General features: G+C 42.3%; 1 protein-coding gene across 2 annotated transcripts in view; it reads right to left on the bottom strand.

Moving 5' to 3' along the window:
- Positions 1 to 13,547, bottom strand: part of LOC308094236 (dual specificity testis-specific protein kinase 2-like) — a 40,907-nt gene that overhangs the window by 13,718 nt on the left and 13,642 nt on the right. For both annotated transcript variants that reach the window (XM_080440761.1, XM_080440760.1), the window contains exons 4-6: positions 9,625 to 9,746; positions 6,278 to 6,326; positions 103 to 249 (exon numbers count right to left, since the gene is read on the bottom strand). In XM_080440761.1, the coding sequence (XP_080296887.1) occupies positions 103 to 249; positions 6,278 to 6,326; positions 9,625 to 9,746 (318 nt within the window). The remainder of the gene's footprint in view (positions 1 to 102; positions 250 to 6,277; positions 6,327 to 9,624; positions 9,747 to 13,547) is intronic.

Genomic DNA, 13,547 nt, shown 5'->3' on the forward strand with positions numbered 1-13,547 from the left:
TTCTGAGCTAGTCTGAAACTAAATGACTCCCAGGCTTGAGAAAACATATAGCTATAGCTTTGTCTATACTATAGTCGTGAACTACAGTGGCTACAAGCTTACCTTGGAGGTGAGGTCTCGGTGGAAGATGCCTTTGGAGTGCAGGTAGGCCAGACCACTGGCAATGTCACAGGCCAGTTTAACTCTGGTGGGCCAGCTCAGGTCTTTGTTGCTGTCCAGAAGCTGCTCCAAGTTACCTCCATTGATGTACTGTAGAGACACAAACAATGAATAAACAAACAATGTAATCAATACACAACGTTCAGACACTGGAAAATAAGAGAGGGAAAGAAGGGAAATAATGTTATGGAAGGCAGGAAGGTTGACAGTTTTTGTTGTTGTAAGTATGTGATTTTAACCTAGTCCATTAACCATGTTACTTGTTCGCAAGCTGACAGGCAGCCAAGCTGGGATGACAGACTAGGTGGTTAAAACAAAAGCTGAATGGAGAATAACTGACTGGCTGACTGTGTATAAAATAATAATAGAGAATGAAGAGGGGGAATCAGGTTTACAAGTTGTTCTCCTTCCTCTTTCCCTCTGGGTGTCAGTTTTGATCTGCAGAAGATTGTCTGGCACACAACCACAAAAGCACCACACAGTAATTCCATGTCACATACAGCAGTGGTTCTCAACCAGTGGTCCTTGAGGGGGTTCCAGGTAGTCCCCAGCTAAATGATGGAGAGTTGGAAGCCAAATGGACCCTTATAGATCTTTAACTTTTGAGAGCGTAAAAGTTAACCAAATGGACCCATAAGGGTCCATTTGGTTTAATTTTACGCTCTCAAGAGTTCAATTATTGTTAAACATCTGCATTACTTAATTAAAGAATTGTTTGATCGTTTGCCTGTTATCTCTCTTATGGTACCACATCAATACAGCATGGAATTGTGGACAAAATCGTATCCAACCATTGGATTGAAAACCACTGACAAACAGTATAAACAACAGAGCAGTGGCTAACAGGAGTGAGCTGAGATGAGATGATTGAAGAGTGTCAGGCACTGAATTAGGACATGGTGGTCTGACAGACAAGGGAGGGGATCCTTACTGACCCCATTCACAGACCCTACACATGTACACACTTATGCTGGGTGTGCAGTTCATACGAATGGGCACTTCATTGTAACCCGTGCAGGGTTTTACCATACAGGATTGTAAATTGTGGTTGAAGGAATTGTGAGTGACTACCTGTGCCATATTCTATAGACCACTGTCAGACCATTTTAGTATTCATTATTTCCACTCATTGTGGTTTTTGATGTGTAACTTTAGCAGTTGACCGGCAGGGATTTGTGAGGTTTCAGGGATCTGGTCACAAAATCTCTCCAGTGTTCCACGTTAAGAATCGTAATGAGATTAGCCTGATAAGGACCACGGTTTAGCCTTTTGATAAAGGCCAGGCTAAAGCCTCCTAAGGTATGTATAGAGAAGCTGGAGCATTGCTGACTTATGTGACAATTAAATGTGTCACGTCTTTAGACCTGTAAATGTACCACAATCTTTTGTTATTTACGGACAATTAAATGTTAGCCCTGAAATGAGATAGATTTTAAACTAAAATGAGCTGAACTGAAATGACAGTTAAAGAAAATAGGCCCTACTACTAGCAGTTTACACTTTGTCAGAGTTCTAAGTGCTTATAATTTACAACAATAAAAACTGCACATGTTGTTGGTTTGCCTATTTATATTACATGTAAGAGTCACCCCCCCCCCCCCCCCCCACACACACACACATAACACCACACATGTGCAGGCAAACGCCAATCCCAGACACTGAATCCTCGTAGAGGATTACACCGTCTTTGTCTGGCAAATGCCTCTGTAGCCCACCAGTTCAACATCTGTTGTCTGCCTGGCCGGGATCTGGGATAGAGGGAATGGACGAGGGGGAACCTCCACTGGGGACAATTACAGCTCAGACTAATCCAGCTTCCTGTCTCCCACGTACGGCAGTAATCAGAGGAGAAATTAGTCTCCATTAGTACAGCGCGGAGCCCACTTCTCCAATGTTGAGCGCTGTAGGACGGAGTGGGCGAATCGGTAACACACACACACACACACACACCACCATGATCGTAAACACGATCAAAGACATGCAAGAAAATGAGTCGCGGAACGATGAGAAAAATAACCTCTCTTGGTTAATCCATTCAATCCGGGAACGCATCTCTGTCATTTTAGATTTCTTTGGCTATTCAAAAATAGCAGATGTACAAGCTCATATCGCGGCAAGTGCCGTGCTATGAGCTTGGAGATCTGCTATTTTTTAAAAATCGTGTGCAAATCTTTGAATATACACAGATGCGCTCCCGGACTGATAACTGAAAGGGAATCTACGGTCTGTTGTAGAGTTAAGTACCTTTATCCTTCCTGTTCTGTCCTGCTCATTCACTGACACGGCAACCACCAGTAATCTAAGGCTTTGACGTGGAGAGAGTACTACTGACACACAAGTAGGTTAACCTGAGCAGGTAGATAAGGGGATCAAGGTTAACCTGAACAGGTAGATAGGGGATCATAAGTGTCTGAGAGCATCAGTGAATGTACACTGTGGAAAGTCAGTACTTTGCTTTTGTTATTCTATGGAACTGTCTTTGAGAAAGGCCACAGTAATTATGTAACACTACATTGGTTTTACCACTGCAATAAAGAACAATGAAAATAAATGGTATTAATCATGCATGGTATGAAAGAGGAGTAAAACATTCTGTTAAGCGATTAAACGTCTGTATAAAGAGACAAATTTGGTATTGAACTGAATTTAAAGTCCCAATGATTTATATTCTTAAGATATTAACATGGGGTATGTTTTAGTGTTACCCAACATGGTCCTTGATTTGACAGCAGATAAAGTGCTGATGCATATTTTTAATGTTGATCTTGCATGTGTTCGATGACCTTTTCAGCTTATCATTTAGACATTCAGCATAAACTCCAGAGAGAGAGAGAGAGAGAGAAATGTCTTTGTCATTTACTGGAAGCAGCTTCAAACAATGGTATGATCCTGCCGTGGTTAGTGACTTATCGTTAGCCCAGATTATGATTGCAGTAATAGCCTTTCCTGTAAGGTGCATGAGGTTGGTCAGCAGTGACAGAGCAGGACTCACTGTGCCAGATCATAGTAAGACCAAGGAGATTTAAGCCTTATTCATGCTTCGTCGCACAGCTCTGAGCAATATGGCGCTCTACAGAACAATGTATTTTCAACTCAAAAAGGTGTCTAGATTTTACTATGCGAGAGTACTGGAAAACACCACCAAATGCTGGATAGAATGGTGTCAGTGTAGCATTTTTCACCTATATTAACTAATGACATTTTTGGTATCTTTTACAAACCGGGCCAAACTCACACCTAACCAATACCACTGCTAAGATTATTGGGCTCCCCACACCCAACCTCTAAGAGCTCAACAGTAAGGCCATTGCATGGACCGCAACCGCAAATGCACAGGACATTACTCACCCAGTCAATCCCCATTTCACCTTACTGCCCTCTGGGTGCAGGTACAGGTCACTGAGGTGCAGAAAGGCTTGCTTGGACAAAAGCCTAAAACCTGCGGCCATAGTTTCCCGGCATAAACAACAAGCCTAGCTGAAATAGGCCTGAATGAATGAGTACTGATGTCTGTCGCTGTTGTGTCTATCGTTGTTGTGTGCTGATGTATGTATTGTTGTTTGTTTGTGTCCAGAAAATAATTAAAATAAATCTCCTGGGGACAGTAAAGTTAAGTCTATAAATAAAAAAAAGATGAATAAAAATGTTCAATGCTCAATATATTTTACTTGTGTGAAACATCTAAATGAGAAATGCTCACTGGACAAGCGCAATTTATTTGCAATAGACTTGATTTGGCTCTAGTCGCTATACCTTAATCTCTGCAGTTTGCTAAAAAGACATACCAGAATAATACACTGTATCCAGATAAAATGTCCAGTGTAAGTCGATGTTGCAAACAAAACAAATAATACCCAGATCATGCTCTTGAGTAGAGACTGGAGAGATTTGTCAAAAACGCTCCAAGAAGCACAATCAGATGGGGCTTACCGGAATTCCTTAACCCCTCAATGTCTCTATTTGTTCAAGGCATTGATTGTTATTCCCAGTGCTTAAACCACTCAATACCACAGTTACAAGGTGAGCTCACCCTACCAACAGGTTCACGAGTCACACCACAAATTGTTTTTCTGTTTTGTATTTTGACATTCTGTGTGTGTGTGTGTGTGTGTGTGTGTGTGTGTGTGTGTGTGTGTGTGTGTGTGTGTGTGTGTGTGTGTGTGTGTGTGTGTGTGTGTGTGTGTGTGTGTGTGTGTGTGTGTGTGTGTGTGTGTGTGTCTCAAGCTAGCCCAGGGCTACACAGTAACTTGATTCTCCATTTCCTGTGAGTGCAGCCTCATGGCGAGGGTCAGGTAACTAAACAGCATGGCCCCATCAGCAGGGTCAGAGAAGTTAGCATGGTACCGTCAAAGCACAACAGGATCCGTTTACAAAAAAACAAGACCCACCACAGTGTGTGTGTGTGCGACTGTAATTATGATTTACCATGTATGTGTCATGTCTGAGCAAGGAAACTACATGTGCTTGTAGATGTCTATGTGTGTGGTCACTTGTGCACGTGTTTGTGTATGTTGTGTCAAGATTACAATGTGGACATTCAGTGCATAAATGGACTATGTGTGTCTGTCTTCCTGGACGCATATGTGTGTGCTTTTCAACAAGGGCTGAATTGTGTGTTTTATGTGTTGTGCTTGTACGCGCGTGTGTGTGTGCGCGCGCATGTGTGCGTGCGTTTGCATGCGTATGCAACAACAGCACACATGCATTTGGTGTGTGCATATATACATTCACATTGTATATGCACACACTAAAGAGTCTATGTAATTAAACGAGTGTTGAAACATGGGCACTATACTTAAAGGCTGTGAGTGTATTTGTGTGCGCACATAAATATACTGTATGTCAACTCTGTATACTTAGTTTGTTGCTGGGAGGCTCAAATCAAGAAAATTGGGTTATTCCTTCTATATGTCACTGAAGTTGGGCAGTACAGTGGACCTTTTTCCCTTCTGACCTATTACTTTAATCACATACTTGTCTAGCAATATTGTCTGTTCCTAATGGTGAACGACACGTGACGGAACACATGGTTATGGAAAAGAAAATATTTTCAACTTTGCATTTTTGTTTTTTTTTGACTGTCAGGCAGTACCACTTGTCAACCAGTAGTGGTTCTAGTAGGACCACTACTGATTGACAAGTTTCAAGGTTGTGAGCTTGTAGATCTGTTTTTGGTGCGTAACATGCTTTCCATAGAAGACATGCTGACTTCTATGGAATCCAAATGACTGAATTCAGTCGTGGCGACGGAGAACTTCAATCCATGGGTACTGCACTAAGTACTCTGGCAACAGCTACAACGGGCATTGCATAACCAAAGGGGCATGTGTTCCGACGGGCATCGCACTACTAAGTATGATGTAAGAGCAAAACGGCTGCTATGTGAATATGGTCAATTAATATTCCTAAATACTAATAGTGCTGACCGCAAACATAGTAATAACATTAATTATGTTTAAAGGAAGATGTATCCTTTATTCTCTGTGTGTCTGCATAATTAGTTGACAGTCAAGAAAGAGGATATGGCCTGAATGTATACTTTCCAAGCCCTTTTTGTTATCAGAGTACTATCAGACTACAACTACTTATCGTGCGATTAAATAGATAATGTATCTCTCTTTCTTTCACACATGCAGGAGAAGAAACGGGCTGTATGCAGCTTGAAAACGCTGCTCACTAATAGTCCTAATGGTGTAAGTCATACACTGTATGTCCTGACAACTTTATTAGGGTGATCACTCACACACACACACACACACACACACACTTAGTACGCTTGAGAACACAAAGTTCTTCTGGTTTCCCAAAATTACAGGCTGCTGTACAACTTTATGTACTGGGATGACGTGATGTCCACCTGAAAATGGTAAACACTTAGAACACCCACACACAAAAACGCTGATACACGCTACACCCTCTCACCCCCACATAAAGTAGCACTGTAGCAGCACTTACAAGTCCATACAGAGACACACACCACCTTTCATTATGTCACATGTCAATGGTTTATAGAGAAATCTTCATCTCAGATGCAGAGGACAAGGAGTTCTTAGTGCGTGTGTGTGTGTGTGTGTGTGTGTGTGTGTGTGTGTGTGTGTGAGAGAGAGAGCCGTCTTACCTCTGTCAGAGCATGAAGCTGGCCCTCTTGAACACATACTCCCATGAACCTACAAAACAACAAGAGAGGAATTAAACAGTGGAAGCCCAAGTAGTATGCGAAGTATGCACTCTTACTTGGTGAGCCACCAGAGCGTCCCAAAACATGATTTTAGCAGGACTAACTAGAAAGGGGCACCCTACGATGCGACACGTGAGCTTGTAGATTGGCTAATTTCACCACGCTAAATAGGGCACAATTGATTAATTATCAATTTAAACCCTCTATCTCTCACAATGCAGCCAGTATCAGCCTGATTGCTACGAGCCACCACTTTCTGTTTCTTTTGCCGACTTCTGTTTGCAATAAACTTTGCTTTGAAAATCATAGGTGTTGTTTTACTCCTACATTGCTTCCCTTAAGCCAGGGTCCTACAACAGTATGAATGTGCTTGATTATGGTATGCTCACTGAAGAACAACAGGCGACGGACACATAGTACTGTTTTAATCTGACTGTATGTTTTTGCGAGATGTATACATTTCCATTTAAATGGTCAGGAAGAATTGTGCTCAATATGACATAATGGTCAGGAAGAATTGTGCGCAATATGACATATTAAATTGTTATGTTTGCCTTTATCTGACCTTCATTGTTGCCTAATGTTGTTCATCTTTTGCCTTGGGATATGATATGATATATATTGTCATGTTATAAGAGTCAAGATGGCCTGATAGCTGATAGCTATAGTTTTAGTACAGCTTATCCTTGTGACACCATAAGTATAACTATGGTCTGATCCCTGTGTTCAGTGGCAGAACTACCTTACCACTGATCTGTGTTCAACACACTACTCCCCATGAATTCATGTAATTAAAGCACCACCACCACCACCACTGTGAAATGAGTGTCTCAGACTCCTTTTGCCTCATCAAGTATTGATTGATCCAGAATTCCACGTCAACGGAGTACGGACAATGAAATATTATCTAACTTTTTTCTCAAAACTGGACTTTACAGTAGTATTACAAAAGTAACTTCTGCCATATTAGAAAAACTACATTTTGTCCCAAACTTTAAGAAGGTCTTATCAACTTTGATGCATTATGTACGAAAAATAAAACTATATTGCCAATCAGATATAAGGTCTTGAAAATAACACGCATCATGTTGTACACAATCACACATAAATGTGTCTCTCTATTTTATGTAAACACATCCCCCACACCCAAACACCTGATGATCATACACATGAATATACAGTACTATACATATAAAATGTACATATGTAGGACCTACAGTATGCGCACAGCATCTTACAAAAGGCACCTGAAAGTGTGCCATTAATACCTAAATATATTTATATTTTTTTAAATCGTACTACTTTAGTTATTTTCTTTCTTTTTTTTGTGTTACTTTTGCTACAATATCGAGGAGTCAAATTTATACTGGTTCTCTCATGTACCAGTATATGATATTACCGAATATAAATCTTTAAAAACATTCCAAGGGAAGTTAAGTCCAGGAAATGGTTAAATATTCCTCCCTGGAGGGCAAGACTCAACAAGTGATCCCAGGAAGACTGTCATTAAACATGAGGAGAGCAACAGCTCAGACACTTTACCTGCATTCTTTCCATTTATTTTCCTGTCACTACATATCCCACTGTCTCCCTCTTCTACTCTCTACCTTTGGAGTATGCCTGCCTCCATTTATCATTCTAACTGATCACTTGGTTCATTCAATCTGTCAGTGAATACTTTGTGTGTGTGCGTGCGTCCACCCGGTACATGAGCCAGCCTAGCACGCTGGGCGGACTAAGGCCATCGTAGCTCTGGAGGCAATAAAAAGGTCAACCCTGTGCATCCTCACTGGGTTTTAACTAACAATGACCCCCTCAGTGTGTGCTTGTTAACACTCAGACACATACGCACACAATCCACTGGTTAACTCAAACAATGACGGGATTGTAAAAGACACCGCGCATGTGTCTACTTGGCACACACACCCGTACATGCGCGCGCACACACACACACACACACACACACACACACACACCACACACAAATGCTCACAGAACATATTATCTCCCGCCCATGAGCCTGGAACAAAATGTAAGCTTGGTTATTGACTGCAAAACTGGACAACTGCCCTTTCGGCGCTGCAGAGCTCATTCCAAATAATGTACTACATCATATTTTCTCCCGTCTTTTGTTTTCACAGGCATAATACAAATTATTAATAGAGCAAACAAAAGCAATTTCACAAGGTCCATTATCACACTGACAGTTATATTAACACTTGATTTACTGTGATTATCCCTAAAACAAAAAGGTCAAAACCTTCCCATGTTGGTGCATCCTAAGACCAAAAACACCATTTTACACAGTTATCAGAAAATTCAGGCCAGAATCTTGAGAGGTCATCTCCTGATTTCTTCTCCTGTCAGCTGAGCTACCCTAACTGGAGCTGGCCGGTCAGAAAACCCATTGTTAACAGGCTACAAGCTCTCTACTGGCCAACAAAGAAAACAGGCTATATCCACACAGTCCAGAGACATTTTTATTGTGGTTACTATCCTGTGGTTTATCTAGCTAAATCATGTTATGCAACCCGCACATGTTTTTGCTTACATAAGTAAATATCGAGGTAGAAAATAATTAAATGTCTATACTTTTTAATAATGACTCAATTTGATGTGTGAATAACTGCAATACCAGTGGCTATAAGAAAAAATAAATAAGAATATCGGTAAATCTTGCAAACCGTGGGCCAATCAGTGCCAAACTTTGTATACACGCTGCCAGTAGGCCACAGAAGTACCTCCACTCATTTTCCTTTGTGCTTTAAACTTTTAGAAATAGTTAACTTTAATTTCATAATGGAAGTCAATGGGGCTGTGATCACGCTGAAACCTTGCCCAATTTGAAGTCTTACATACAAAGCATAAATACAATACCCAAGTTCTTGCTTGAGCATGTCACAGTATCCCTGTTTCACCTGCTATTGCATAACAGAAATGCTGCAATGCAGTAGGGCAGTGAGACCTATATGTGAGAGATCTTTCATATTGTTTAGACCTACTATAATACCTGCAAACAACCAGTGTTACCAGATGGGAAATGTTGAATTATCGCACCGAAGGCTTAAATTATCATATTTTAAAGAAAACGATCGTCCAAAAAAAAAATCGAAAAAAAAATCGTATTTATTGTAAGAAACAACCTTGTTTGACACACCTCCAAGTACAGATCAGATTTACGAAAACCATATTCTGTTAATGAAATATCCTAATATAAATGGGTGTATAAACGGGACTATATCAACAAACAAAAAAATGTTGTGGCCTGGGCTTTGCTTATTACCAACCTGAGTATGTTGGCATGGCACAGTCTGTTCATCAGCTGGACCTCTCTCAGCATGTTAGCTCTGTTACTGCTGAGCTTGTTCATCTTCAGAGCCATCACCTGGTCTGATGCTCGATGGCGCACCTGAGAAGAAAAACAACAACATCTTGACTTCAGGCATCTTACATAACAGCCAGATCTACAAGCTCACAACTGCGCTGCGAGGCGTTGAGCTTGTAGATATTTTCGGCAAAGAAGTTTGGTGTGTATGGGCGAATCAAGTACTAACTAGAAAAAGTGCTCCTCGGAGCACAGGTCTCCGCCAGGTCAGGTACGTTATTCTGGCCTCCTGGTGGCGCTATAATAGGCCAATGTGAAAAGGGTGCCATTTATTCTTAGGTCTTTCACGGCAATCAGACACTGCATTCATGATTTGAGGCATTTTGTTCCAAAAATGTGTTTTACTAAATTAGACCTGCTGGTGGCGCTATAACAGGCCAATGTGAAAAGGGTGGCATTTCTTCCTCAGCCTAGTGGGAATGTGCGTGTGAAAATTCACGGAAATCGCAAGCTGCGTGCATAGTTTGAGGCTTTTTGTTCAAAACGGACCAATCCTGCAAACTTTGGAAGCCAACCTTAGGCAATGAGGATGGAATATGGGAAATCGGACAGATTTGTGTTGATCACATGACTATAGAGATACTGTGTACCGATTTGCATGACGTTTGGATAAAATCTGTAGGAGTAATGTAAAAAAATGGGTTTTGCACAAATCGGCCTCCTGGTGGCACTATAACAGGCCCATGTGAAAGAATTGGGGCAGAGGTTCTGAATTGGCATCCAGGGAGTGTGTGTGCACAGTTTCGGAGCGACCGGGCCAACGGTGCCTGAGATTAGCTGCTAACACACAGACAGGACGGACACACGGACACACACACGGACGGACGGACAGGGGGCAAAACATACTCTCTCGCCATGCCTTTCGGCCTGGCGGAGACAATAATTGAAGGTTTAAGTGGTTAACACTGATGATAGTCAATGAAGCTATCTATGAAAAAGTGTAATCTGCAACACAATTGTAAACAATGTAGTGGGGGTCCCTGCTTCATCTATATCTCAGCTAGGGGGTCCTTGGCCTGAAAAATGTTGAAGACCCATGATGTATGGAAAAAGGAGGTAAGGAGGCCAAATATAAACCCCTGGGGGACCCCATTCAACAAAGTACATAGGGTTTAAGTGGTTAACTGAGAAGTTCAGAGGGAGGCGCGACAGTGCTGTTTTTCTGAGTGAATGCAGAGGGAGGGAGGGAAAAGCATTTAGTAAATGAACAAATGTCAGTGCTAGGAAGCTGAAGGGAGTGGTACTTTAAACCTGCAATACGACACGCTGCTACGGCATCATGAACACTTTCCGAGTTAAAAGGGTCCATCTCCTGCTGGCTATAAGGCCAAAAGACAACAGTGGATGGCCATGAATGAGGGATACAGGTAGGCAGGCAGGCATCCAAGAAGTGGCTTCTGACCCACCACCACCATGTTAACTGTAGATGTGTTGGACTGCTTGTGATCAGCAGCAAAGCTGTCACAGTGTGATGGAGTTCCTAAAATGTCTGTATGACCAGAGCAGAGCGAAGTGTGCATGTGAACTGTGCATAACTGACTTGGTATCAGCGCTTGTCGTGTTATTCCCAATCAGTAAGTATGCCTGTCTGTGTGCCGGTGTGCGTGCGGGACAAAAGATAAAATAATAAATAAACTGGACATACGTTTCACAATAATTGGCTTTCTCTTCAATACAACATTCATAATGGTCTTCTGAAGTGACACCTGCACTCCACACACGTGCTTCAGTTCATCAACATTTCAGATCAGCTTTATAAGGTGTGATCTCTGAAGACTGCTGAGAGCCACAGTCACCTGTCTGTGTCATGGTAGAGCAATGTATCTGGTGGTTTCCCCGAAACACTCGCACACAGAAATAGGAAATGTAAACGTGGCCACACTGCGAATGGTTAAAAAACCACAGGAAGCTGTGACAAACAAAACAGTCGACCTAAATAACTATTGACCTGATAAGTTACCGAAGTTCCTCACACTGAAATACAGCTGAGACATGCACTGTGGTGCAAAGTTTAACTGGTTACAGCACCAGAGGGGACTGCTATGTACCATTCAGATGTAGTGTGTTTGGTGAAACAGTCTTCTCTGTTAGAGCTGGAATAGTTTCCCTACCGAAGTAAGAGAGACCAACTATTTGACCTTCAAATTCAACCGTAGGTAATTGTAATCATGGGTAATTATCAGCTCCATTTGTCACTGGTGTCATTTCTCATATTTTACTGTAATTGTTCTGTCTCCTGTACTATGTCTACTTGCCTTGTATTGTACTGATGTCTGTTTTTGTATGGATAGCTATATCACCACTTTTTAAACAGCCTGCTCAGGGACTACAGATGAAAATTTGCTTTTGGCTAACTCTGGCTCATTTACGTGGATGTGAAAACTGACATGTAGATTAATGTGCACTGTCCCTGATAAATAAATAAATAAATAAATGAATGAGGTGCAAAGAGGAAACCAGAACACAGCTACTGAGAAGCATGGAAAACAAACTACCACAGCTATTGGCGGGGGGGGGGGCGCACCGCGACGAGACGCGGGATAACCCCACGCTTGCAACTACTTTCGCCTGCGCACTTCACCGGGTATGGACTAGTTATTAATAATTCTTATTAATTTAATTTCTGCTCTATGTACATATCTATCCCCCTCTCATTATAAGTGTTCTTGCTCTTTGAGCTTGTCCCCTCAGAGTTGTACAGGTAGGTGAAGCCCTGCAGTATAATGACATCACTGACCACTGTGGTGGGGAGTGTCATATGAGCCCGTTTCATCTGACGTTTTCCTATTCTCTGTACTGTATGTTTTTATGGGCCGTAACATACAGGTCAATGGGGCTTTGGGCAAGGGTGACGACTGACATACTGTACAAGGCATAAGTCGAGTGGATGCGGATAACGCTGTGAGCTGTATGGAATGAAAGTCATAGCAAACATAATTTTTGCTCATGTTTGCCAATCTTCACCGGCTCACACTGACTGTTGCTGCTGCACTGTGGTTCTGACAGGTCGATGCTAAGCTGAACACAGAGCACATGTTGATGTTTTGTTCAACATCAACAATATTAGGAAAAAGAAGAGGAAATGGAAAAAGGAAGTCTAAGTTTGTGTTTCAATATAAAATTAGAGAAGTTATTGAATCTGCAAAGACCACTGGATCTGCACAATCTTGTGTGCATGATTCAAACACATGTACGCACGGTCGCACACCCACCGGCTCTTTCTCTGCTCAAGTTCAAGTGAGGGGGCTTCGCTATAACAGCTAACAGCCCTCACTGCGGGACAGGAGAGACAACAGATGGCAGCTCCGCTTTAGCACACCTCCCCCTGCCCCCTCTATACCTCCCCCCCTCATCATTCTCTATACACCTCCCCCAACCACATCTCTCTTCATCCCTCCCTGACCCCACCCCCCAGCCTCTCTCTCTCTCTCATCCTCGCTAACACGCACACACCTCCCGATCCCCCCATCTTGTCCTACTGTGTCTCTCCCTTTCATCTCTCTCTATGCTCTCAATGCCTCCCCTCTCTCCCTGACTGAACCCATCTCCTCTCTTCTCCTCTTCTCCATGCTCTGCTTTCTCTCTCACATAATGAAGCACCTCTCTGTTCTCCTCTCCTGGACACCACCGCTATCCGTTCTCTCTCTCTCTCTCTCTCTCATCCCGGTTCTCTCCTTTCTCCTCATCTCCACTTGTTCTCCACCTCTAACAACTCTGGTCCATCCCCTGGCTCAACTCACTTCTGCTCTCTTTCATCCCTTTACCAATCCCTCCCTCTGCTTTTCATCTAAGCATCGATTCTTTCTATTCGTTCCCCTCCCACTT

This window comes from Gymnoscopelus braueri (assembly GCF_963280865.1).
Source record: "Gymnoscopelus braueri genome assembly, chromosome: 10".
NCBI classification, from domain to species: Eukaryota; Metazoa; Chordata; class Actinopteri; order Myctophiformes; family Myctophidae; genus Gymnoscopelus; species Gymnoscopelus braueri.